This window comes from Symphalangus syndactylus, chromosome 14, assembly GCF_028878055.3.
Source record: "Symphalangus syndactylus isolate Jambi chromosome 14, NHGRI_mSymSyn1-v2.1_pri, whole genome shotgun sequence".
NCBI classification, from domain to species: Eukaryota; Metazoa; Chordata; class Mammalia; order Primates; family Hylobatidae; genus Symphalangus; species Symphalangus syndactylus.
This window is the reverse complement of record NC_072436.2, coordinates 116,905,563-116,931,112: the sequence shown is the minus strand read 5'-3', so window position 1 is coordinate 116,931,112 and position 25,550 is coordinate 116,905,563. Positions and strand designations below refer to the sequence as shown.

General features: G+C 59.2%; 4 protein-coding genes, 1 long non-coding RNA gene and 3 other non-coding genes across 10 annotated transcripts; 4 read left to right on the top strand and 4 right to left on the bottom strand.

Annotated features, from left to right (window-relative positions):
* Nucleotides 1–4,827: 4,827 nt before the first annotated feature.
* NDUFB10 (NADH:ubiquinone oxidoreductase subunit B10) lies at nt 4,828–7,379 on the top strand. Of its 2 annotated transcripts, none has more exons than XM_055241927.2 (4): nt 4,828–5,202; nt 6,586–6,724; nt 6,899–7,038; nt 7,201–7,379. In XM_055241927.2, exons 1-4 carry the CDS (start codon nt 5,073–5,075, stop codon nt 7,308–7,310), a joined length of 519 nt encoding a protein of 172 aa, XP_055097902.1. In that variant the 5' UTR covers nt 4,828–5,072; the 3' UTR covers nt 7,311–7,379. The 2 variants fall into 2 exon arrangements, with proteins under 2 accessions (XP_055097902.1, XP_055097903.1); XM_055241928.2 differs by having other exon boundaries at nt 4,953–5,202; nt 6,586–6,691.
* Nucleotides 7,380–7,453: 74 nt separating this feature from the next.
* Nucleotides 7,454–10,213, bottom strand: RPS2 (ribosomal protein S2). Its single transcript, XM_055241922.2, has 7 exons — nt 10,197–10,213; nt 9,840–10,019; nt 9,667–9,756; nt 8,550–8,657; nt 8,137–8,310; nt 7,898–8,057; nt 7,454–7,671 (listed from the first exon to the last, which is right to left on the bottom strand). The coding sequence occupies exons 2-7, from the start codon at nt 10,014–10,016 to the stop codon at nt 7,499–7,501; spliced, it is 882 nt and encodes a 293-aa protein (XP_055097897.1). The 5' UTR covers nt 10,017–10,019; nt 10,197–10,213; the 3' UTR covers nt 7,454–7,498.
* Nucleotides 7,735–7,867, bottom strand: LOC129463319 (small nucleolar RNA SNORA64/SNORA10 family). Its single transcript, XR_008651113.1, has one exon. It is a non-coding gene; the product is annotated as a small nucleolar RNA SNORA64/SNORA10 family (small nucleolar RNA).
* Nucleotides 8,374–8,507, bottom strand: LOC129463318 (small nucleolar RNA SNORA64/SNORA10 family). The gene has a single exon (XR_008651112.1). It is a non-coding gene; the product is annotated as a small nucleolar RNA SNORA64/SNORA10 family (small nucleolar RNA).
* A 167-nt stretch (nt 10,214–10,380) lies between the features above and the next one.
* Nucleotides 10,381–14,237, top strand: RNF151 (ring finger protein 151). Of its 2 annotated transcripts, none has more exons than XM_055241924.2 (5): nt 10,381–10,515; nt 10,791–11,084; nt 12,560–12,705; nt 12,998–13,094; nt 13,689–14,237. In XM_055241924.2, the coding sequence occupies exons 2-5, from the start codon at nt 11,055–11,057 to the stop codon at nt 14,175–14,177; spliced, it is 762 nt and encodes a 253-aa protein (XP_055097899.1). In that variant the 5' UTR covers nt 10,381–10,515; nt 10,791–11,054; the 3' UTR covers nt 14,178–14,237. The 2 variants fall into 2 exon arrangements, with proteins under 2 accessions (XP_055097899.1, XP_055097900.1); XM_055241925.2 differs by having other exon boundaries at nt 10,791–12,157.
* LOC129463372 (small nucleolar RNA ACA64) lies at nt 10,570–10,696 on the top strand. The gene has a single exon (XR_008651149.1). It is a non-coding gene; the product is annotated as a small nucleolar RNA ACA64 (small nucleolar RNA).
* Nucleotides 14,238–15,455: 1,218 nt separating the features above from the next.
* On the bottom strand, nt 15,456–18,765 carry LOC134732530 (uncharacterized). The gene is made up of 2 exons (XR_010115830.1): nt 18,462–18,765; nt 15,456–16,979 (listed from the first exon to the last, which is right to left on the bottom strand). It is a non-coding gene; the product is annotated as an uncharacterized lncRNA (long non-coding RNA).
* TBL3 (transducin beta like 3) lies at nt 18,728–25,472 on the top strand. Its single transcript, XM_055241330.2, has 22 exons — nt 18,728–18,977; nt 20,791–20,842; nt 20,932–21,027; nt 21,111–21,158; nt 21,272–21,413; nt 21,497–21,581; nt 21,662–21,832; nt 21,921–21,996; nt 22,079–22,172; nt 22,259–22,440; nt 22,535–22,676; nt 22,783–22,841; nt 22,938–23,041; nt 23,542–23,689; nt 23,782–24,012; nt 24,083–24,153; nt 24,241–24,397; nt 24,468–24,526; nt 24,684–24,787; nt 24,874–24,945; nt 25,038–25,196; nt 25,277–25,472. Exons 1-22 carry the CDS (start codon nt 18,937–18,939, stop codon nt 25,456–25,458), a joined length of 2,475 nt encoding a protein of 824 aa, XP_055097305.1. The 5' UTR covers nt 18,728–18,936; the 3' UTR covers nt 25,459–25,472.
* The last annotated feature ends 78 nt before the right edge of the window (nt 25,473–25,550 follow it).

Sequence of the window (25,550 nt, the reverse complement as noted above, 5' to 3'; positions counted from 1 at the left end):
ATAAGATGGACAGCCTGAGTGGGGCACCCGGAGCCAGGGCTGGCACTCCTTTCCTCGATGGCCCTGGGACTGGGTCATGACCCTCCCAGGACAGGACTGGCCAGGCAAGGTGGGGGCCAAGGTAGCCTGGTGGGGGCCTTCTCCCAGGCAGTGGCCAAGAGGAGGGCTCTGGAGCAGTTTGCTGACTTGGAGGCAGAGGGGATTCCCGTCCTGAGGGCTGAGAGACAGCTGGATAAATGGCAGGGAGCAGGGCTAGGGACGGGGGAGACGAGGGGAAGGGCTGACTGCGCCCTGAGGATCACCAGAGCTGTGTTTCCAGATTGAGATCCCTGACTGAGTGCAGTGGCTCATGCCTGTAATCCCAGCACTTTGGGAGGCTGAGGCAGGAGCATCACTTGAGCCCAGGATGTTCAGGCTGCAGTGAACCTTGACTGCGCCACTGCACTACAGCCTGGGTGACTGAGCGAGACACTGTCTTAAAAAAAAAAAAAAAGCCAGCCTGGCCAACATGGTGAAACCCCATCTCTACTAAAAATATAAAAATTAGCTGGGTATGGTGGTGTGAGCCTGTAATTCCAGCTACTTGGGAGGCTGAGGCAGGAGAATAACTTGAACCTGGGAAGCAGAGTTTGCAGGTTGCAGTGAGCCGAGATTGTGCCACTGCACTCCAGCCTGGGCAATAGGGTAAGACTCCCTCTTAAAAAAAAAAAAAAAAATCAAGATCTGACTCCTGTCATTCACAAGCATTGAAATACTTTTATGAATTTATCCTTTATTTTATTTTTTTTTTTGAGACAGAGTCGCTCTGTTGCCCAGGAGTCGCTCTGTTGCCCAGTGCAGAGGCGTGATCTCAGCTCACTGCAAGCTCCACCTCCTGGGTTCACGCCATTCTACTGCCTCAGCCTCCCAAGTAGCTGGGACTACAGGCGCCCGCCACCACGCCCGGCTAATTTTTTGTATTTTTAGTAGAGACGGGGTTTCACCGTGTTAGCCAGGATGGTCTCGATCTCCTGACCTCGTGATCTGCCCACCTCAGCCTCCCAAAGTGCTGGGATTATAGGCATGAGCCACCATGCCTGGCCTTATTTATTTATTTTTAAGAGACAAGGTCTCATTCCGTTGCTCAGGCTAGAATGCAGCGGTGTGATCATAGCTCACTTGCAGTCTCAACCTCCTGGGCTTAAGTGGTCCTTCTGCCTCAGCAGGGCCTAATTTTTAAATGTATTTTGTTGTAGAGGCGGGCGTCTCACCATGTTGCCTAGGCTGGTCTGAAACTCCTGGCCTCAAGTGATTCTCCTGCCTCAGCCTCTCAAAGTGCTGAGATTACAGGCATAAGCCACAGCACCCGGCCACATTTAAATTTTTTTTTTTTTTTTTTGAGACGAAGTCTCGCTCGGTTGCCCAGGCGGGAGTGCAGTGGTGCGATCTCGGCTCACTGCAACCTCTGCCTCCAGGGTTCATGCCTTTCTCCTGCCTCAGCCTCCCGAGTAGCTGGGACTACAGGCGCCCGCCACTACGCCCGGCTGATTTTTTTTGTATTTTTAGTAGAGATGGGGTTTCAGTGTTAGCCAGGATGGTCTCGGTTTGCTGACCTCGTGATCCACCTGCCTCGGCCTCCCAAAGTGCTGCAAATTTAAATTTTGAACTTAAGTTTTGAATGTAAAGGGGGTTGAAATCTTTTTTTTTCTTTTTTTTTTGAGACAGGGTTTCTCTCTGGTGCCCAGGCTAAAGTGTAATGGCACAGTAATGGCTCACTGCAGCCTCAATCTCCTGGGTTAAACAAATCTTCCTGCCTCATCCCCCAGAGTAGCTGTGACCACAGGCACTTACCACCATGCCTCACTAATTTTTGTATTGTTTATAGAGACGTGAATCTCATTATGTTGCCCAGGCTGGTCTTGAACTTCTGAGCTCAAACAATCTGCCTGCCTTGGCCTCCTAGAGTGCTGGGATTACAGATGTGAGCCACTGCACCCCACAAAATCTCTTTCAGTTCAAAGATTCTATGGTTGTAAAGTTCTTTTTTTTTTGGTTGTTTTTGTGTTTTTTTTTTTTTTTGAGACGGAGTCTCACTGTGTTGCCCAGGCTGGAGTTCAGTGGCACAATCTCGGCTCACTGCAACCTCCGCTTCCTGGGTTCAAGCGATCCTCCTGCCTCAGCCCCCCAGTAGCTGGGATTATAGGTGCACACCACCATGCCCGGCTGATTTTTTTATTTTTAGTAGAGATGGGGTTTTGTCATGTTGGCCAGGCTGGTCTCAAACTCCTGACCTCAAGTGATCCACCCGCCTCGGCCTCCCAAAGTGCTGGGATTACAGGCGTGAGCCACCCTGCCCAGCTGGTTGTAAAGTTCTATAGCAGTAGAATTCTAGTTTTTCAGGCCTACGACATCTCTAAGATCTGTGGCTCTTACATCAATAGATACTAACATTCTAGGCTACTAAAATGTCAAGATTGTTTGGGTCTCATGGTTCATATTTTTTTCCAAGACTTTGGCCGGGTGTGGTGGCTCACATCTGTAATCCCAGAACTTTGGGAGGCCAAGGTGGGCAGATCATCTAAGGTCAAGAGTTTGAGAGCAGAAACATGATGAAACCCCGTCTCTACTAAAAATACAAAAAATTAGCCGGGCGTAGTGGCGGACACCTGTAGCCTCAGCTACTCAGGAGGCTGAGGCAGGAGAATCACTTGAACCTGGGAGGTGGAGGTTGCAGTGAGCCGAGATCACCCGCTGCACTCCAGCCTGGGCGACAGAGCAAGACTCTGTCTCAAAAAAAAAAAAAAAAAAAAAAAATTCATAATGTGAAGATCGAACGTTTCTGTGACTGTAGATCCTGTTGTGTCCAGAATTGGTGGGTTCTTGGTCTCACTGACTTCAAGAATGAAGCCGCAGACCCTCGTGGTGAGTGTTGCAGTTCTTAAAGGCAGCGCGTCTGGAGTTTGTTCCTTCTGATGTTCGGACGTGTTTGGAGTTTCTTCCTTCTGGTAGGTTCATGCTCTCGCTAGCTCAGGAGTGAAGCTGCAGACCTTCGTGGTGAGTGTTACAGCTCTTAAGGTGGCGTGTCTGGAGTTGTTCATTCCTCCCGGTGGGCTCGTGGTCTCGCTGGCTTCAGGAGTGAAGCTGCAGACCTTCGCCGTGAGTGTTAAGCTCATAAAGGCAGTGTGGACCCAAAGAGTGAGCAGCAGCAAGATTTATCACAAAGAGCAAAAGAATAAAGCTTCCACAGTGTGGAAAGGGACCGGAGTGAGTTACACCTGCTGGCTCGGGCATCCTGCTTTTATTCTCTTATCTGGCCCCACCCACATCCTGCTGATTGGTAGAGCCCAGTGGTGGGTTTTGACAGGGCCCTGATTGGTACGTTTACAATCCCTGAGCTAGACACAAAGGTTCTCCACGTCGCCACTAGATTAGCTAGATAGAGTGTCCATTGGTGCATTCACAAACCCTGAGCTAGACACAGGGTGCTGATTGGTGTATTTACAATCCCTGAGCTAGACATAAAGGTTCTCCACGTCTCCACCAGACTCAGGAGCCCAGCTGGCTTCACGCAGTGGATCCCGTACCCGGGCTGCAGGTGGAGCTGCCTGCCAGTCCCATGCCGTGCACCCGCACTCCTCAGCCCTTGGGTAGTCGATGGGAGTGGGCGCCCTGGAGCAGGGGACGGCGCTCCTCGGGGAGGCTGGGGCAGCACAGGAGCCCACGGAGCGGGGGAGGCTCAGGCATGGCGGGCTGTAGGTCCGGAGCCCTGCCCCGCGGGGAGGCAGCTAAGGCCTGGCGAGAAATCGAGCGCAGCGCTGGTGGGCCGGCCTGCTGGGGGACCCAAGCACACCCTCCGCAGCTGCTGGCCTGGGTGCTAAGCCCCTCATTGCCGGCGCCGGCAGGGCCGGCCAGGCGCTCCGAGTGCGGGGCCCGGAACTCGCGCTGGCCCGCAGCACACCCACCGGGAACTCGCGCTGGCCCGCAAGCACCGCGCGCAGCCCCGGTTCTCGCCTGCGCTTCTCCCTCCACACCTCCCCGCAAGCTGAGGGAGCTGGCTCCGGCCTTGGCCAGCCCAGAAAGAGGCTCCCACAGTGCAGCGGCGGGGTGAAGGGCTCCTCAAGTGCTGCCAAAGTGGGAGCCCAGACAGAGGAGGTGCCGAGAGCGAGCGAAGGCTGTGAGGACTGCCAGCACGCTGTCACCTCTCACTGTTTGTCTGTAGGGTTGATGGTTCTGTGTCGCTGGTCTCAGCCTCAGGACAGGACATGACCAGTGTCCCCCCTGGATACCAGCCAGGGACGGTGCCAGGTGTGGAGATTGAAGATGGGGCCAGCAGGGCCCTGCTCAGTGGAGCTGCCTAGAAGCACCAGAGTGCCCAGGGCCAGGATGGAACCATCAAAGCCGGCCAGAGGGCCCTGTGCCCAGGGTAGGTGCCTTCTCCCTATGAGCCGCCTAAGGGCAAGCCCTGCCTCCTGGCCTGCTCCCTGCCCTCCCCCAGAGAGGCTCCCAAGTTCACTGGCACCAGCCAGTCCATGAGGGGCCCTGATAGAGAGCGGGGCCCAGAGAAGTCTGTAGGGGCTAGGCAATCCAGGAAAGCTTCCTGGAGGAGTAGGGCGTTTGGAATCCTGTGTTATTTGTTCACTTTGTCGTGTGTGCTCTAACGGCCTGTGTTCTCCATCACAGTTTATCTTATTCCCTGCTGCACTCAGCACAGTGCCTGGCGCGCAGTGGGAACCGAATGACCCCCTCCTATTCCTTATGTCAGTTGCCTATTGTCTGTTTCTTTCACCGTAAGCAGGAATCTGTCCGGTTGGCGGCTGCTTCCCAGGCGCCCGGACCAGCGACCAGCATCGCGCAGGCGCTCGGCACAGACCAAGAACGGAGGCCCCACACGGGGGCGCCCTGCGGCGAGGCGGGTCCCGGCCGCGCCCGGCGGAGCCGGGGAACTACAAGTCCCATGGTGCATCGCGGCCGCCAGCGCGCAGACGCAGCCGCCTTTGGCGTCCTCTGTAGCGGGCGACCTAGGCCGCGGGACCGGGACCGAGGTAGAGGCCAGGGCAGCGCGTCCGGGAGCGGAGTCCGCGCCCCTCGCCGCCATGCCGGACAGCTGGGACAAGGATGTGTACCCTGAGCCCCCGCGCCGCACGCCAGTGCTGCCCAGTCCCATCGTCTACATGATGAAGGCGTTCGACCTCATCGTGGACCGACCCGTGACCCTCGTGAGAGGTACGAGGCCCCAGCCCGGGGCTCCCTCGCCGGCCTCTGGGGACCCCTGGATCCTCCAATGCCCCCGGGGTCCCGTCTCCCTGAGACCGCCCCGTGCTGCACCCTGGGGACAACCCCCCACCCCCGGAGACCCCCGAGCTCCGTCGCCTCCTTTGGCCTCCCACTGCACCCTAGACCTCACCTCCCAGGATCCCTTACTCTCCCCTGCACCCCTGGATGCCCCGCTTCTTCCCAGGACTCTTCCCTCCCTGCCGCACCCAGCGCCCACTGCCCCAGGACCCCGCACTGCTCTTCGCCCCCGCCGCCCCGGGAACCCCTCCACTGCACCGCTGACCTCAGGCCTCTCTCAAATGTCTCTCTGCCGGATGACCAAGTGTCGGGGTTATGGCCGAGATGCCCAAATTCAGCATCTCTGGAACGAACCGGGAAAATGCCCAGTTCAGGGTTTTTTTTGTTTTTTTTTTTTTTTTTCTGAGACAGTCTCGCTCTGTTGCCCAGGCTGGAGTGCGGTGGCGCGATCTTGGCTCACTGCAACCTCTGCCCCACCTCGGGTTCAAGCGATTCTGCCTTAGCCTCCCCAGTAGCTAGGATTACAGGCGCACCACCACCACGCCCAGCTAATTTTTATATTTTTAGTAGACACGGGGTTTCACCATGTTGGCCAGGCTGGTCTCGAACTCCTGACCTCAGGTGATCCTCCCACCTTGGCCCCCCAAAGTGCTGGGATTATAGGGCTGAGCCACCGCGTCCAGCCTGGTTCAGTTCTTTTTGAACACTTGGGGTGTATAGCATGCTCTGGTGGTTCTTCCGTAAGAGGATGAAGTCTCTAAATCAAACCCCCAAAGATCTGAAAACCATGCAACAGCGGACCCAGCTCCCTCTCTTTTGTAGCAGTCGTAGAGCATGTCTGTCCTATGTGTCTGGATGTTCGAGCTCTCTTTTTAGCTCATTCATTTCCCAATGAGGAAGCTGAGGCCGTAAGGTGGTAAGTTCTGCTTGCTGGAGGATCCCTGTTGGAGCCTCTTTGCGCACCCAGCGGGGTCCCTGTGCAGCTGGGGGAGGTGCACTGGCAGAGCTGCGTCCCAGTTAGTGCCGTCTGTGAGAAGCAGCTGCCTGTAAGCTTGTGTGGGGGACAGAGTAAGGTAATGCATGTGGTACTCTGAGGATGATGCCTGGTACACGGGAGCTCTCCATCAGCTGTAGCCTAGGCCTTCACAGGCCTGCCTGGCCGGCCACATCTCTTAGACGAATTGCGTGTTTTCTAAACGCTGGAACACTCAGGAAGTTCTCCTCCCTCCCCTCCAAAGGACTTATGAGAAATAAGAAAGCTAAAAGCCTGTCCAAACCGATGAGGCGTTTGAGTCTGTGGTTTTGTCTTTGCAGAATTTATAGAGCGGCAGCACGCAAAGAACAGGTATTACTACTACCACCGGCAGTACCGCCGCGTGCCGGACATCACTGAGTGCAAGGAGGACGACATCTTGTGCATGTATGAAGCCGAAATGCAGTGGCGGAGGGACTAGTACGTGAGCCATGCTGGGCCACCAGTCCCTGGGGTGCCACAGGGTGGCATGCCCAGATCTTAGGGGTGACATGGGAGGAGCCAGACCCCAGGGCTCTTGCTTTCAATTGTTGTCACGGGGTACAGGGAAAGGATTCCTTGTCATTCGCCTCTCTTGCTCCTTTTCTCCCCCAGCAAAGTCGACCAAGAAATTATCAACATTATGCAGGATCGGCTCAAGGCCTGTCAGCAGAGGGAAGGCCATAACTACCAGCAGAACTGTACCAAGGAAATGGAGCAGTTCACCCAGGTGGCCAAGGCCTACCAGGACCGCTGTGCGTGCCCCACCCCCCTGCCCAACCTCCCCCATCCTTCTGAGGCCTGGGGGCTAGAACCATCGTGAATCTTCCCTCCCTTCCCTTCTGCTCACTTGACTTTGCCCCCTTTGCATGTAGCAGAGGCCTCGGTTCCCAGCTTGTTTCCATTGCTTTCCCCAGATCAGGACCTGGGGGCCTACTATTCTGCCAGGAAGTGCCTGGCCAAACAGAAGCAGAGGATGCTGCAAGAGAGAAAAGCTGCAAAAGAGGCTGCCGCTGCCACCTCCTGAGGCAGCTGTGGGTGCCCCTGCTGTGTGGCTCTGTATGACTGTTGCTGAAACATAAAGCCCTGCAACCTGCCTGTGTGTCTGGTGTGATCTATTGGCCCCACACCTCAGATTCAAACCACCAACCATGCAGGACACAGGAAAAAAACAGTAACACGCTTAATTCACTTTATTTTTCTTGTATAAAAACCCTATGTTGTAGCCACAGCTGGAGCCTGGGTCCGCTGCACGGAGACTCTGGTGTGGGTCTTGACGAGGTGGTCAGTGAATTCCTGATAGGGAGACTTGGTAAATACAGTCTCCTTCCAGAGGTCGGGGGTCAGGTAGCTGTAGGTCTTAGAAATGGCATCAAAGGTGGCCTTGGCTACACAACAAAAGAACCCCAGGAGGGTCAGTAGTGTGCTTGTGGCAAGTCCCGCAACCCAAAAATTGTCGCACTCCTAGGAACAGAGAGGCCATTCTGGGCGGGTCTGTCGTGCATCAGGAGAGCCTTTCTCTGCCTCCCTGAAAACACGCCAAGCACACACTGGACCCGTGTGGTTAAGCGGAGCTGAGAGACCATGGTTATACCCCATGTGTGGACCACCTACCGAAGTTGCCCAGGGTGGCAGTGCAGCCTCGCGCTGAGGTGTAGCAGTCATCGATACCAGCCATCATGAGCAGCTTCTTAGGCACAGGTGCAGAGACGATGCCAGTGCCCCTGGGTGCAGGGATGAGGCGCACCAGCACAGAGCCGCAGCGGCCTGTCACCTGGTGAGGGGAGGAGTCAGGAGACGGGGGCCTGAGGGAGCCTGCCCCACAGCAGGCCCATCACCTGCCACCAGCCTACCTTGCAAGGGACGGTGTGGGGCTTGCCGATCTTGTTCCCCCAGTAGCCTCTGCGCACGGGGACAATGGAGAGCTTGGCCAGGATGATGGCCCCACGGATGGCGGTGGCCACCTCCTTGGAGCACTTAACACCCAGACCGACGTGGCCATTGTAGTCTCCGATAGCAACAAACGCCTGTGAAGAGATGTGTGTGAGGCAGCTGGTGGCCCTACACCCAATCACTGCCCAAGGCCCAGGGCCTGTTGTGCCCCTCAAGGAAAGAGAGGCCACAGTAAGGCCCATCCGAGGTCCCGAGGAGATCTTTTCTCTCTCTCCCCATTACGAAAGTCACACGGGTGAAGCCAAGTGCAACTACGCAGAGCCGAGAGAGTCCCAGCAAGCCCAGCCCAGCCCCCTCCAGGACAGCCGGGTACCTTGAACCTGGTGCGCTGGCCGGCACGGGTCTGCTTCTGCACTGGCATAATCTTCAAAACCTCATCCTTGAGAGAGGCCCCCAGGAAAAAGTCAATGATCTCTGATTCCTGAAACAAGAGAATTACAGGGAGAGCATTAAAGAAAAACTTAATATAACATTATGCTATTCAAGAAACAAAATCATGGCCGGGGGCGGTGGCTCAGGCCTGTAATCCCAGCACTTTGGGAGGCTGTGGGCGGATCACAAGGTCAGGAGTTCGAGACCAGCCTGGCCCCCATGGTGAAACCCCACCTCTATTAAAGATACAAAAAATTAGCCGGGCATGGAGTGCGCCTGTAACCCCAGCTATTTAGGGGGCTGAGGCAGGAGAATCGCTTGTACCTGGGAGGCGGAGGTTGCAGTGAGCCGAGATCGCACCAGCCTAGGCGAGAGGGCGAAACTCCGCACCACCCCCGGCCCCGAAAAAAAAAAACCGAAGTCATGGACCCCCTCACCTGGCTTCCCCCCATCTGTCCCCTTCGTTTCGTTTTTGGAGGCTTGTATGTAAGGTTACCATATTTCTGCATCTCAATCATTTTTTTCTATTTGCCCTTTTCCTCGTTTCGTGAGATGTGGCTTTCCACTCAGGTTTCCTTTTGCTTTGTCCAGCTTTGGCCTAGCCACGACCACTGTACCGTGCTAGGGCAAACGCTCACATGACAAATACGCCATTAGCCTTTCCCCACTGCACCCGCTGGACGCAGATGACAGCTGTCCGGTACACGCGGACTATGACAGTTTGCTAACCCTTACAGTGTCCTCCCCCAACCTGAACTTCATCATCCTCTCGGATGGCATGAACCGAGCGCTGCTTCTCTTTCAGTTCTTTGGAAATGAATTCGCTGCGAACGTGGCAAGATGCGCTGAAATGCCTTTTGTGGCTCTGGCTTCGCTCAGGTATCCATCCAACCTCTAAGTGGAATCCTCTCCTCAGCCAGCCCGCAACACAACCTCAACCTCTCAAACGAGACGCTGGGCCCTTTAAGGCGGGTCAATGGCAGATGCTAACCCTCCAACCCCAGCCCAAATGACTCCGGGGTCGCACTTGCTCAACGCCCCCAACGACCGACGCGTACCTTAATGGGCAGGGAGAAGAGATAAATCTCCTCCAGAGACTTGATCTTCATGTCCTTGACCAAGCGGCCCAACTTGGTGACGGGCATCCACTAGAGGGAGAAAAAGCGCGAGTGACCAGGGTTACTCTCCGGCGCCGCCCACGGGCCCGACCCCGAGCGTGGCTGATACCTACCTCCTTATCCTCGGCCTTGCCTCCGCGCGCTCCGCGGCCTCGGCCCCGGCCCCGTCCACGGCCGCGACCCCGGCCCCGGATGCCACTGCCGAAACCTCCGCGGAAGCCACCACGGTTCCCCAACCCAGGGCCACCAGGGCCTCCGGGCCCCCCTGCTGCACCGGCGTCATCCGCCATTTGCTGGAAAAAGCGACAAGATGGAACCAGTCAGTGGGGCCTAGGCACCTGGCAGCCCCCCGCGAGACCCAGACGAGGACTCCGGCCCAGCAGCGCGGACTCGGGAGCCTAGACCCGACCCGATGTCCGCGGATTCCCGCCGCCCACGCCGAGACCGCAGCAGCCACCAGCGGCACTCACGTGTGTTTTCGGAAAAGAAGAGCGAGGCCTCCTGGGAAGCAGCTTTTATAGCACGCCAAGAGTCGCGAGATCTCCGCAGCCCCGCCCCAGGCGGGAGCGCGCCGAGCTCCTATAAGACAACCTGTGATTGGCTCCGCGGTGCCCCGGGCTCTGAGTGCTCTTGTCCGTCCGGTCCCAGCCGCGGCCCGGGAATCTACGTCACCCGAAAAGCGACTATAAACGCCGGCGCCTCCGTCCCCAGCCGCGGCTCGGAAGTCTACGTCACCGGAAGAGCGGCTATAAATTCCCGCGCCTCCGCTGCGCTCTCCTTTTCACTCAGGTAAGTCTTGCCGCGTTGACCACTGGCATCCCGCCGGTGGTCTTCGAGACCGGCGTTGGTTGAAAATCACCCCCGGCTTTGGACGTGGCCGCGGGTGAGATTCGGCGCCCAGAGCCTCCGGGGGCCTCAGCTCACCGCGCGCTGCCCCATGTGCGGCGGTGAAACCCAGGCCCCGACAGGCGCCGCGGCCTCCCCCCGGGTGCGGCCGCTCTCGAAGTCTGGCCCCTGACTCCTGACCCCGACTGCATACTCCTAACCCTGTTTTTTCTCCGCAGGACACTGGTCCTCCCACGCCTGAGACCGACGTCGTCAGGACCGCGGGGTCGGGGTAACTTGGCTGTCCCCCGTCTTTCAAATAAAGCTGTTTGTCTAACTCACTGCGTGCGGGTGTTCTTGGGGCCCCGACCCGCCTATCAGCATCTGCTCACGCTGTGGCGGGGAGAACCCTAGCGAGATGCCTCCTCTTCTTTCCTGGCTATCCCAAGTCCGACGCCTCTTAAGTGGCGGAGCCAGATTGGGAACAGTCTTGTGGCCATGCCATGCGCGCCTCAGGTGAACTACACTGGCAGGTAAAGTGCCCTGGGCGCCAGGTGGGGCCAGCAGAGCACTAGCAAGGATGGGAAGCTCAGAGGCTTCCAGTGGCTTCCTTGTGAGACCAGGTGAGATTCTAAAGGATTTGACCAGCTAGGCCTAGATGAACTCAGCCCCCGTGCCGCTAGGCTGGAGTGGATCAGACACCTGGTTTGGGAGGCTGGGCCCCCTGCTCTGCTCCACTGCCGTGGAGCAAGCACCTGAGTATCAGATCCTAAGTGAAGACCCCCAGTGGGTCAATGCCTAAAGCCCCTAAGCCTTAGGAGCTCCAGCCACCTGGGCCGCACTGTTGGAGAGAAGAGGGTGGCAATCCCTGTGATCCCACTGAAGCCCTGGCCTGGGGGAAACAGCTCCATGAAGCTTGGTTCTGACCCAGTGCTTCTGGGGAAACGCTGTCAGCCACGTTCAAGCCCCGGGCGCTTCGTAGACTTATCTCAGCTCAGGAGCTGCCCTTTTTTTTTTTTTTTTTTTGAGACGGAGTCTCGCTGTCACCCAGGCTGGAGTGCAGTGGCACCATCAGCTTACTACAACTTCTGCCTCCCGGGTTCAAGCAATTCTGCCTCAGCCTCCCAAGTAGCAGGGACTACAAGCACCTGCCACCACACTTGGCTAATTTTCTTGTATTTTTTGTAGCGATGGGGTTTCACCATGTTGGCCAGGCTGGTTCGAACTCCTGACTTCAAGTGATCTGCCCGCCTCGGCCTCCCAAAGTGTTAGGCTTACAGGCACCTAGCCCTGTGGCTTTTTTTTTTTTTTTTTTAAGAGGTGGGTTCTCACTGAGTTGCCCAGGCTGGTCTCCTGGGCTCAAGTGATCCTCCTGCCTTGGCCTCCCAAACTGCTGGGATTAGAGGTGTGAGCCACCGCACCCGGCTACCTGTGATCCTTCAGAGAAGGGGTCAAGGGCTGGGCTGTATGGTCTCTGGGTCCTGAACCAGGGTTGTGATTGGCTTCAGCTGGACAGTGCTATTGTGATGTCAGCCCACACCCACTGTGAAATGCAGGCTCCTGAGCTCTGGGGGCCTGTGGAGCTGCTGTCTACACACAGATCATGGTGAGCCTGGGGCCCTCTTGCGTCCAGCCCTGAGATGTGTGCCCAACTCCAGAAACCTGCCCAGTTGTCCAGGGATCGACCCCACTCCACTCGGAAAGTGTGGGCAATGGGTTGCAGACCCCCATGTGGTACAAGGAAACCTTCTGGAAGGCTCTGGCTAGGTCTAATTCCAGGCTAAGGCCCCTGTCTCCAGCCAGGGATTAGTGGTCCTGGGGTGGGGGGCCCTAACCCCCACAGCTGCCCCCTCAAAGTGGGTGCTGAGCCAGCCCCTCTACTTGAAGTTCTGTGGCCCACCTCCCCGCCCAAAGCTTGCTGGGCTCTCTTGCTGGGCTCTCTTGCTGGGTGTGTGGACCAGGGACTGGATCACTGTCCCTGACAGGTCCTGACACCTGGCCTTTGCAGAGCGGCGGGTATGATCTCAACCTCTTCGCCAGCCCTCCTGACAGCAACTTCGTGTGCTCCGTCTGCCATGGGGTTCTCAAGAGGCCAGCAAGGTTGCCATGCAGCCACATCTTCTGCAAAAAGTGCATCCTCCAGTGGCTAGCCAGGTGCCACCGGGTACCCAAGGGGCTGGGAGGGCAGGAGTGAGACTGGGGGCCATTGCTGTGGCCCAGAACAGAGGGGAAGGTCAGTCAAAAGAGTCAGCCACCAAATCTCCCTAAACTAAAATGTGTGTACCCTCAGTAGACCCTGGCCCCAGCCTCAGAGCTGAGAGCACCCTGTAATATGCCCTAATGCCTCCTCCAGCTGATGAAGGGACCACCTGGGTCACCGAGTGAGGGCTTGACCAGGGCTCCCTTCCCACTCCTAACACTCACCCCTACTCATGCCTCCTTCCAGACAAAAGACCTGTCCGTGCTGTAGGAAAGAGGTGAAAAGGAAAAAGATCGTCCACATGAATAAACTCCGGAAAACCATTGGCCGTCTGGAAGTCAAGGTAGCTCAAAGTACCCACTCCCCCGACCCTCAACCCTTCTCACCCTTGTAGGGGTGGGGCAGGGCCAGGAGAGAGGGCAGGAGAGTCCCATCTTCAGAGAGAAACAAGTGCAGCCTTGGGACGACCAGACATAGCTGAGTTTGAATTGTGGCTCTACTGCTTAGTTGCTGTGTGACTTTAAGCAAGTCACCTAACTTTTCTGAGCCCCTGGGGTCTCAGCTGTAAAATGGAGATCATAGAGGATTTTGAGAGGATCAACTGCCTGGTGTGCCGGCCACTACTCTCTAGTCTGCTAGTTTTACAGATGGGCAAACTGAAGTTAAAAAGGAAAGCCTGGCATCCATACCATTCACCAGACCAACCCAACTGTGTACCTTCCAGTTCTCCAAGACTCAGGCCTCACCCCCTCCCCTGGAACTTCTAGCTTCTTCCCACTTCCAGGCATTTGCCCCAGTGTTCTCTCCACCAACTCACCGCAGTCAGAAAAGCGTGGGAGGCTCCTGGTTCCCTGGTTCCTGGTGAATGGAAAGCCAGGGGTAGGGGATTCCGTGGGTGTCCTACCCGGTTTCTTCACACGTTCTCCTTCACCCTCAGTGCAAGAACGCCGACGCTGGCTGCATAGTGACGTGCCCCCTGGCCCATCGCAAGGGGCACCAGGACTCATGCCCCTTTGAGCTAATGGCCTGCCCCAACGAGGGCTGCACCTCGCAGGTGCCGCGTGGGACCCTGGCAGAGCACCGGCAGCATTGCCAGCAAGGGTCCCAGCAGCGCTGCCCCCTGGGCCGTGGGGCCACCCTGGACCCAGCCGAGCGCGCTCGCCACAACTGCTACCAGGAGCTGCACAATGCCTGGAGCACGCGCCAGGAGCGCAATCGGACCCTGATGCTGTGCCTCCTGCGGCGCGTGCGCTGGCTGCACCAAGCCACCAGCGTCGTTCACAGAGAGCTGGCGGAGCTCAGCAACTTCCTGGAGGAGGACACCGCTCTGCTGGAGGGCGCCCCACAGGAGGCCGAAGCCGCCCCCGAAGGCAACGTGGGGGCTGAGGTGGTGGGGGAGCCCAGGGCCAACGTACCTTGTAAATAGGTAAATAAAAGCGGAGCCCAGGCCTGCCTGCCTCTGTGCCTGCGGCCCTCACAACTGTCACCGGTGCATCCCTGCCGCCCTCTCCAGGCATTTGCCTGCTCTCTTTCATCTTTTCTTTTTTAAAGGAAGGAGCCCGGGTGCTGGTGGCTCACACCTGTAATCCCAGCACTTTGGGAGGCTGAGGTGGGCGGATCACGAGGTCAGGAGATTGAGACCAACCTGACCAACATGGCAAAACCCCGTCTCTACTAAAAATACAAAAATTAGCTGGGGGCAGTGGCGGGCGCCTGTAGTCCCAGCTACTCGGGAGGCTGAGGCAGGAGAATGGTGTGAACCCGGGAGGTGGAGGTTGCAGTGAGCCAAGATCACACCACTTCACTCTAGCCTGGGCGACAAGAGTGAGACTCCGTCTCATAAAAATAAATAAATAGGCCAGGCGCGGTGGCTCCCGCCTATAATCCCAGCACTTTGGGAGTCCGAGGCAGGCGGATCATGAGGTCAGGAGATCAAGACCATCCCGGCTAACACGGTGAAATCCCGTCTTTACTAAAAATACAAAAAATTAGCCAGGCATGGTGGCAGGCGCCTGTAGTCCCAGCTACTCTCGAGGCTGAGGCAGGAGAATGGTGTGAACCTGGGAGGCGGAGCTTGCAGTGAGCAGAGATCACGCCACTGCATTCCAGCCTGGGCAACAGAGCGAGAGTCCCGTCTCAAAAATAAATAAATAAATAAAGGGAATACAAGAATGGCTACTCCATAGACAGAATAGCCTTTTCTTCTTTTTTGAGACTGGGTCTTGCTCTGGCACCGAGACTGGAGTGCAGTGACGTTATTACGGCTCACTGCAGCCTCAACCTCCCTGGGCTCAAGCAATCCTCCCACCTCAGCCTCCTGAGTAGCTGGGACTACAGGCATGCATCACGACTGCCGGCTAATTTTTGTGTTTATTTTAGAGACGAGGTCTCACTCTGTTATCCGCACTGGTCTCAAACTTCTGGGCTCAAGTGATCCTCCTGCCTCTGCCCCCCAAAATGTTGGGATCACAGATGTGAGCCACCACAATGGCCTACTTTCTTTGCCTCAAATATCTCTCCTCTCAGAGCTTTTCCCTGATCATACTTCTCAGTTCTCCTTCCCAGTTACTTTCGTTTTTTCATTTTTTTCTTTTTTTTTTTTCAAGCACAATTCTTTTTATTTATTTATTTATTTATTTTTTTATTATTTTTTGCATACAAAAACAATAAACATTTTCTAAAAATACATACAAACAAAAAGATGCATATCAAACATATTAGGAAGGTTGCACATGGGAAGTCGGGGAATAGAAATGGGGGGTGGGAGTTAAAATAAATGAGAGAGGGACTTTATATGGATCAGTGATAATAACTCAATCCTCTATTTGACAAAGAAGAGGGAGAAGGAAGAGGAAGAAAAAGAAAGTGGGATAAAGAATCAGAAAGGGAAGAAAATAGAAAAACTTAGAGTATGACTCCAGGGTAGACCTGTTTTGTTGTCACTGAGTTGGTTGGTTGGTTTGTCTGTTGTATTCTTCATGTTTCGCCAAGTTGGCCAGACTGGTCTCGAACTCCTAGCCCGAAGTGATCAACCCGCCTCGCCCCCCAGAGTGCCGGGACCACAGGCGTGAGCCACCACGTCCAGCCCCCACATTGCTTCTGGCCTCCGTGGTAGACCTCCCATACGGAGCGGCCAGGCAGAGGAGCTCCTCACTTCTACCCAGACACAGGGCGGCCGGGCAGAGGAGCTCCTCACTTCCCAGACGGAGCGGCCAGGCAGAGACGCTCCTCACTTCTTCCCAGACGATAGGTGGCCGGGCAGAGGCGCTCCTCACTTCCCAGACGATGGGTGGCCGGGCAGAGGCGCTCCTCACTTCCCAGACGATGGGTGGCCGGGCAGAGGCGCTCCTCACTTCTTCCCGGACGGGGCGGCCGGGCAGAGGCGCTCCTCACTTCTTCCCGGACGGGGCGGCCGGGCAGAGGCGCTCCTCACTTCTTCCCGGACGGGGCGGCCGGGCAGAGGCGCTCCTCACTTCTTCCCGGACGGGGCGGCCGGGCAGAGGCGCTCCTCACTTCTTCCCGGACGGGGCGGCCGGGCAGAGGCGCTCCTCACTTCTTCCCGGACGGGGCGGCCGGGCAGAGGCGCTCCTCACTTCTTCCCGGACGGGGCGGCCGGGCAGAGGCGCTCCTCACTTCCTCCGGGACGGGGCGGCCGGACAGAGGCGCTCCTCACCTCCCAGACGATGGGAGGCCGGGCAGAGGCGCTCCTCACCTCCCAGACGGTGGGCGGCCGGGCAGAGGCGCTCCTCACTTCCCAGACGGTGGGCGGCCGGGCAGAGGCGCTCCTCACTTCCCAGACGGTGGGCGGCCGGGCAGAGGCGCTCCTCACTTCCCAGACGGTGGGCGGCCGGGCAGAGGCGCTCCTCACTTCCCAGACGGTGGGCGGCCGGGCAGAGGCGCTCCTCACTTCCCAGACGGTGGGTGGCCGGGCAGAGGCGCTCCTCACTTCCCAGACGGGGCGGCCGGGCAGAGGCGCTCCCCACCTCCCAGATGGGGCGGCGGCCGGGCAGGGGCTGCAATCTCAGCACCCTGGTAGGCCAAGGCAGGCGGCTGGGGGGCGGAGGCTGCCACGAGGCCAGACCACGCCACCGCACTCCAGCCTGAGCAACACCGAGCACTGGGTGAGCGAGACTCCGTCTGTAGTTCCAGTAGCTCAGGAGGCTGAGGCGGGCAGAGCACTCGGCGTGAGGAGCTGGCGACCAGCGTGCCCAAGATGGCGAACGCGTGCCTGCAGCGAAAGGAGAAAAGGTAGGCAGCGGTGGCGCGCGCCGGCTAGGCAGTCCGCGGCGCGGGCAGCAGCAAGCCGAGTAGATTGCAGCCTGGGCCCGAGAGGGAAAAGAAGGAAGGAAGGAAGGAAGGAAGGAGGGAGGGAGGGAGGGAGGGGGGGAAGGAAGGAAGGCTTGCTTTTCATTTTTTTTCTTTTCTATTTTTTGAGATAGGATCTCTGTTGCCCAGGCTGGAATGCAGAGGCCTGATCACAGCTCACTACAAACTCAGCCTCCCAGGCTCAAGCAGCCCTCTCACCTCAGCCTCCAGAGTAGCTGGGACCACATTCACACCACCACCCCTACTAAATTTTCCGTGTGTGTGTGTGTGTGGGTGTGTGGGGAGACGGGGTCTTGCCATGATGCCCAGACTGGCCCAGTTCCTTTTTTTTTCTGAGACATTCTTGCTCTATCACCCAGGATGGAGTGCAGTGACATTGCGATCTCGGCTCCCTGCAACCTCCGCCTTCCGGGTTCAAGCAATTCTCCTACCTCAGCCTCCCGAGTAGCTGGGATTACAGGCGCCTGCCACCACGCCAGGCTAATTTTTGTATTTTTAGCAGAGACGGGGTTTCACCATGCTGGCCAGGCTGGTCTCGAACTCCTGACCTCATGATCCACCGGCCTCGGCCACCCAAAGTGCTAGGATTACAGGCGTGAGCCATCGCGCCTGGCCTGGCTGTTACTTTCTACGAGCTTCAGAGCTAGTAGCACAAACGGCTCAAAACCTTGAACTCAGAGTAAAAGCCAACTCCTCGCCACGGCGCACAGGCAACTGCATGCCCTCTGCCCTCTGCACCCACTCCCTGCAGCCACCCGGCTTGTTGCTACTCAACGCTTGGTACCCCCAGTCCCGGGCCTGTGCCCTGGCCGTTCTCAACACCATTCGTTCCACAGGGCTCCCTGCTTCGCGAACTTGTGTCTGCTCAGGCGTCACCTTCTCGATACAGCCTCCTCCTTCCTCCCTTCCGCTCCCTTCCTTCTGTTTTTTCTTTTCTTTTTTTTTTCTAAGACGGAGTCTCACACTGTCACCCAGGCTGGAGTGCAGTGGCACAATCTCAGTTCACTGCAGCCTCCGCCTCCGGGGTTCAAGCGATTCTCCTGTCTCAGCCTCCGAAGTAGCTGGGATTACAGGCATGTGCCACCACGCCCAGCTAATTTTTTTTTTCTATTTTTGTAGAGACGGGGTTTCTCCACGTTGGTCATGCTGGTCTCGAACTTCCGACCTCAGGTGATCCACCCGCCTCGGCCTCCCAAAGTGCTGGGATTACAGGCGTGAGCCACCGCGCCCGGCCCTCCTCTTTTTTCCACCGCGCTCAGCAACTATCACTCCTCGCCCGTTCTGTTTCTTCTCTGGTATCTGCCAAGTGCCGATTACAGTGCTTTGCACACAGAAGGTGCTCAATACATGAATGCCTGTGAGATTACCCGGTTTATTCATTTACCTACGTTATCAAGAGCCACACTGGGAGCCCAGGGGCAGGGTCAGGTTGACGGCTCTACGCACGGACCGCACCCCACAGCTGGTGCCCCCAAATCCAAGAACGCCGAAAAGCAGGAGTAAACGCTGGCTACGAATGCCTTTTTATACTGGTATCAAAGAACCAAGCCACCAGCGATGCCACACCCGTCGATCTACCCCCACTGGCCCGCGAAGCACTCTCACGGCTCACAGCCCTTCCTCCAGGCCGGAAACGTCTCCGCCCGCTTCCGCTTCCCGATGCAGCCGCCACTGCCCGAAGCAAGGATGGCGCCAAGCGCGCGGCGCCGGCGGGGACGTCACAGTGGTCGCCCGCGGTGACGCCATCGCAGCGCGCCGGGAGTGTGGAGTTCTGTGAAGAGCTCGGTGCTAACCTCCCTCACGCGGCGGTGGCTGCCGGGACCCTAGCAGGTTTCAGCTGGAGCGGCGGCGGCGGCAACATGGCAGAGACCGCGGCCGGAGTGGGCCGCTTCAAGGCCAAGTGAGCCCGGAGCGCTGGGGCCGCTCGGGGAGGGAGCTGGGTTCGCAGCCGGCATAGCGGAGGCGCGCGTGGAGTGGGCACGCATTGGGGTCCATGGAGGCGAGAGGCTATGTGTGCGCCGGCCCGCGGGGTCGCGGCGGCTGCGGTGATACCAGGCGGGAGAGCCGGCCCCGACTGCTCTCGGGGAGGACGGCGACCGGAGCCCGGCCGCCGGGAGCAGCAGCGTGGGCTCATCGGGAAGCCGGCTATGGGGTGGAGTGGGGACCAGAAGTCCCGATGAGGGGAGGAGAGGGCTGAGCCTAGGTCGGGGCTGGTCCCGGGAGGCGGCGGGAGGCGGAGAACCACCTCTGAGCAGTCGGCCTGGGGACCTTTCACCCGCGATCCCTCTTCTCCAGGGAGCAGGGAGAATGCAGAAGAGGGGCGGGTCCGCAGAAGCCCAGGAGGCCCTGAGTGCTGTGCCCCATCACTCCCCAAACCTTTGCGGAACAGCAGGGCTGGTGCCCCCGCCCTGGCAGCGCAGCCTCATGGGATTATCGTTTCCACTGGCGGCTGTGGGGCTTTGGTTGTGCCAAGCACTGGTAAAGGAAGGTCCCAGGCTGGCAGCACCGCTGTGGGAGGGTCAACTGGGCGCGGGGGCGGAGGGGCTGCTTTCGTTCTGGCAGTCAGGCTTCCAGAAGCGCAGTGAGCCAGGCCTTGACATCTGGGAAGAGAAGCCCAGGCCGCATACAGGGAACCCGTCCCAGAGGCTGGGACAGGAGCAGTGGGGTGCACCGTGGGCCATGAGAGGGAGAGAAAGCAGAGGCAAGGGTGGCAGAAGCTCTTCTGGGCAAGGTCTGGGAGGTATGTGGGCAGAAGGGAGGAGCTGACACAGGGCAGTGACATCTTCAGTTACGTTCTGAAAGGTACCTGGCAGCAAGGTTAAGAGGTAGGTAGGGGAGGCCGGGCGCCGTGGCTCACGCCTGTAATCCCAGCACTTTGGGAGGCCGAAGCGGGGCGGATCACGAGGTCAGGAGATTGAGACCACGGTGAAATCCTGTCTCTACTAAAAATAGCCGGGCGCGGTGGCGGGCGCCCATAGTCCCAGCTACTCAGGAGGCTGAGGCAGGAGAATGGCGTGAACCCGAGAGGTGGAGCTTGCAGTGAACTGAGATTGCACCACTGCACTCCAGCCTGGGCAACAGATTGAGACTGCGTCTCAAAAAATAAATAAATAAATAAAAAGAGGTAGGTAGGGACCCAGTGAAGAGGCCAGAGTGGCTGACCAGATCCTGCGATGGCCTGGACCAGGTGGAGGCAGTGGAGAAGGAAGGAGGAGGGGCACGAGTGAGGTCACAGAAATGACAACTGCTCGTGGGCCCCGGGCTCTGGGCAAGCCTGGGGATGGAGGGAGGAGTCAGGGAGGGGAAGAGGTATGCCAGACCTCAGGGATGAAGACACTGGGAGGATGTGCTCTGGGCTGGCTACCCAGGCCTGGCCACCCACCGCCGGCAGGGGTGTCCCCAAGGACCCCCCTGGCTCTCACTGGGGAATCCCTGGGAGCCCTGGGCTGTTGGGCTGACTCCACCTGACACAGGCCCACCGCCTACGGCCTCAGGGATCACCAGCCAGCTCCGGGTCTCTACTTCTCAGTGACGGGGGTAGCTACAGCCCCCTGCAGTACTGCTGGTTCCACCCCATGCCCTGTCCCTGCTGTTGCCCAGAAACTCAAGGGCAGGGGCCATTGGGGTCACCTCGAGAGGAGCACCCAGCACAGGGCTGGGCCCTGGGGACTGAGGGGGTGGGTGGTGCTCATTCACCCCTGCTCTCCTTCCAGCTATGCTGTGGAGCGCAAAATTGAACCTTTCTACAAGGGCGGAAAAGCACAGGTACCAGCCTGGGGAAGGGCAGGGGGGCGGGCAGCCAGAGGCCACGGTGGGTGCCGAATGTTGCCTGGCTGAGACCTCTCTGTCCCCAGCTGGACCAGACTGGCCAGCACCTCTTCTGCGTCTGTGGCACCAGAGTCAACATTCTGGAAGTGGCCTCGGGGGCCGTGCTGCAGAGTCTGGAGCAGGTGAGGGCAGCCTGGGTGGGTGAGGGGCAAGTGGAGAGGGCAGCCCACTCACACCGGGCTCTGCACACCACTCTTTCTCCTAGGAGGACCAGGAGGACATCACTGCCTTTGACCTCAGCCCTGATGACGAGGTATGTGTGGCGGGGCCTGGAGAGGACCGCTCCAGCGCCTCCCTCCCAGACTGAGTCCAGAAAGATGTGAGCAGGGTATTGCTGCCCCTCTGGTGACCTGTACCCTCCCCCAGGTGCTGGTGACAGCCAGCCGGGCACTGCTGCTGGCTCAGTGGGCCTGGCGAGAGGGCAGCGTTACCCGCCTGTGGAAGGCGATACACACAGCCCCCGTGGCCACCATGGCCTTTGACCCCACCTCCACTCTGCTAGCCACAGGTAGGGCCCTGCTGTGCAGGTGGGTAGTAGGCACAGATGCAGGGGCGTTGGGCATTCCACCCCCTCACCTTGCTTTCCCGCAGGTGGCTGTGATGGGGCCGTGCGCATCTGGGACATCGTGCGGCACTACGGGACACACCACTTCCGAGGCTCGCCTGGTGTCGTGCAGTGAGTTGGAGGGTGGAGGGGGAGGGCAGAGGCACCGCCCAGGCTGCACAGCTCACCCATCCTGTCCCATCCGCCCGCAGCCTTGTGGCCTTCCACCCGGACCCTACACGCCTGCTGCTCTTCTCCTCGGCTGCGGATGCCGCCATCCGCGTGTGGTCACTGCAGGACCGGTCATGCCTGGCTGTGCTGACTGCCCACTACAGCGCCGTCACCTCACTGGCCTTCAGCGCCGACGGCCACACCATGCTCAGGTCAGCAGTGGGCCCTGGTAGGAGGGGGAGGCTTGGAAAGTGGGGGCTGAGGCTAAGACCTTACCTGAGGTTGCTGTTGCTCCTGCAGCTCCGGCCGTGACAAGATCTGTATTATCTGGGACCTTCAGAGCTGCCAGGCCACGAGGACCGTGCCTGTGTTTGAGGTGGGGATGCCTGGAGGCCACGGCTGGTTGAGTTGGGTGGGGACGGGGCATGACAGCAGCGTGTGACCCAGTTCGTTTCCAGAGCGTGGAGGCCGCTGTGCTGTTGCCAGAGGAGCCGGTGTCCCAGCTGGGTGTGAAGTCCCCAGGCCTGTACTTTCTGACAGCTGGCGACCAAGGTGTGTTGGGCCCGGACACGGGCGGTAGGGGCTGGGGAAGGCCTGTGGACCTGAGAGTCTCAGCAGCCCTGTCCCCACCCACACAGGCACTCTGCGTGTGTGGGAGGCAGCTTCCGGGCAGTGTGTGTACACGCAGGCCCGGCCACCGGGCCCTGGGCGGGAGCTGACCCACTGCACCCTGGCACGCACCGCCGGCCTGGTCCTCAGCGCCACTGCCGACCACAACCTGTTGCTCTACGAGGCTCGCTCCCTGCAGCTGCAGAAACAGGTGCACACCTGCCCTTGCTCAGTCTGGAGGCTGCGGGCACCAGCCCTCCTCTTGCACAGGTCCTGGCTCACATCTGCCCCCTGCCACCCCGCAGTTCGCTGGCTACAGTGAGGAGGTTTTGGATGTCCGGTTTCTTGGGCCCGAGGACTCCCATGTTGTCGTGGCCTCCAATAGCCCCTGCCTGAAAGTGTTTGAGCTGCAGACATCAGCCTGCCAGATCCTCCATGGCCACACGGGTGAGTGGGGTCAGCCCACCTGACACCCTGGGAGCCGCCTGTGTCCGTTGCTTGCTTCCCTTCCCCCGTCTTGTTGTGTGACCTATACCTCCCCACAACATCTCAGATATCGTTCTGGCCCTGGATGTGTTCCGGAAGGGGTGGCTCTTCGCCAGCTGTGCCAAGGTGAGGCACCCTGAGAGGTAGGGGCAGGGGCATCAGGCAAGGAGGCCACACAGTAGGCCCACAGACCAGCCTCTCTCCTCAACTCCCTGTCCCCAGGATCAGAGCGTCTGCATCTGGAGAATGAACAAGGCTGGCCAGGTGATCTGCGTGGCTCAGGGTGCCGGTCACACACACAGCGTGGGCACCGTCTGCTGCTCTAGGTAGTGAGTTGGGGCTGGGCCCAGGGGTGTCAGGGAGGTGGAGGCCTAGGCCTGTCAACAGAGACTGCCGCTCAGGGAGCTGGGGAGGCAGCGGCAGCTTTGGCTTGCTCTGAGGCTCCAGCCCAGAGATGTGGAACAGAACAGGACAGGAGAGTCCCTGGGTGCCTCGGAGGCAGTCCTCAGAAGTAGCCCCGGCGAAGTGGTTAAAGAGGGAAGGGCATTAGACAGAGAGAATGACCCTACACGAGGCCCAGGTGGAGAGGTGACCCCTGCATGTAGGCCCAGGGTCCTGTGGCTGGGGCTGAGCCACCCGGTGCTGCGGGTGGACAGTATAGACAGGGCTTGATCCTACAGGTGCCTGGGGGTGACCCAGGCCAACCCGCATGCTGGGACAGGCCCCGTGGTCTGGACCGTGGGCTCCCAGGCTGGCCCCATGGGGAGCTGGCCATCAGGGCTGGCCGGGGCTCAGCTGTGTCTCTTCCTCTCCTGTTGGGTCACAGGCTGAAGGAGTCCTTCCTGGTGACAGGCAGCCAGGACTGCACTGTGAAGCTGTGGCCTCTTCCCAAAGCCTTGCTGTCCAAGAACACAGCCCCAGACAACAGCCCCATCCTCCTGCAGGCCCAGACCACTCAGCGCTGCCATGATAAGGTGACTCCATAGCCACTGCGGTGGGGGTGTGGCCGAGCCCTTGCTGGGGGAAGATGGGGGGTTGCTGAGCCACCACCTTCTCCCATTGCCAGGACATCAACAGCGTGGCTATTGCCCCCAACGACAAGCTCCTGGCCACAGGCTCACAGGACCGCACAGCCAAGCTCTGGGCCCTGCCGCAGTGCCAGCTGCTGGGTGTCTTCTCAGGCCACCGGCGTGGCCTCTGGTGTGTCCAGTTCTCTCCCATGGACCAGGTGCTGGCCACGGCCTCAGCAGATGGCACCATCAAGCTCTGGGCGCTCCAGGACTTCAGCTGTCTCAAGGTAAGCAGTGTTCCAGGCCCTCCCCACCTCCCGCCCTGGTGACATCTCATGCCCTCCCTCCACCTTGCAGACATTCGAGGGGCACGATGCTTCTGTGCTGAAGGTGGCCTTTGTGAGCCGTGGCACGCAGCTGCTGTCCAGGTGAGTGGGCTGGGGCGGGGCAGTGATGGAGTGGGGAGTGGCAGGGGGACCTGCCTGATGCTGAGCCTCTCCCCACCCCAAACCCAGCGGCTCAGATGGCCTCGTGAAGCTCTGGACCATCAAGAACAATGAGTGTGTGCGGACCCTGGATGCCCACGAGGACAAGGTCTGGGGCCTGCACTGCAACCGGCTGGACGACCGCGCCCTCACTGGGGCCAGTGACTCCCGAGTCATCCTCTGGAAGGTTGTGGGCCCCAAGGGCAGGGAAGAGTTGGGTGGAGTGGAGGCCCCATCTGACCCCAGTCTAACCCCAGGATGTGACCGAGGCGGAGCAGGCAGAGGAGCAGGCCAGGCGAGAGGAGCAGGTGGTCAGGTAAGGCCAGGGCAGTGGCGCCCCTCCCTGCATCAGCCCTGCTCTGTGCTGTAGGGAAACTGAGGCTGAGTGCCAGGCTCGCTGCCTGCTGACTCCAATGGCTCTGCCTGCAGCCCCAGCCAGCAGCCCTCAGTGGCCTCTCCTCCCCTCCCCGCAGGCAGCAAGAGCTGGACAACCTGCTGCATGAGAAGCGGTACCTGCGGGCGCTGGGCCTGGCCATCTCCCTGGATCGGCCCCACACCGTGCTGACTGTCATCCAGGGTCAGTGCTCACCCCGGGGGCGAGGGGCTGGGTCTTCGGACCACTGGGTTCTGCTTTCCCCAGCTCAGCCTTCCCTTCTCCCACAGCCATCCAGAGGGACCCTGAGGCCTGCGAGAAGCTGGAAGCCACCATGCTTCGACTGCGGCGTGACCAGAAAGGTTGGGGGCCGGTCAGGGTGGGTGGCCCGGTGGGTAAGGGCGAGTCACGGCAGATTGGCTGGGCAAGACGATGAGGGTCCTGTTGCCCACAGAGGCCCTGCTGCGCTTCTGCGTCACGTGGAACACCAACTCGCGGCACTGCCATGAGGCCCAGGCCGTGCTGGGTGTGCTCCTGCGGCGCGAGGCCCCCGAGGAGCTGCTGGCCTACGAAGGCGTGCGGGCAGCGCTTGAGGCCCTGCTGCCCTACACTGGTATGTGGGCACAGCCTGGGGTTGGGGGATCTTGCTGGGCATGTGGACCACCCGCCTGACCTCCCTCTGTCCAACCCCAGAGCGGCACTTTCAGCGGCTCAGCAGGACCCTCCAGGCCGCCACTTTCTTGGACTTCCTGTGGCACAACATGAAGCTGCCTGTGCTGGCCGCCGCCCCCACCCCCTGGGAAACCCAGAAAGGCGCGCTCCCCTATCCGGTGCGGTCTCTCTCGGTCCATCCTGAACCCCTGGAAAACCCATAAAGGCCGCTCTCCTAGCCGGCTCTGTCTCTCTGGACTCCAGTCCAGCCCCCACCCTGGCCAACGCCCTACCTAGCCAGCCAGAAGGGCACTGG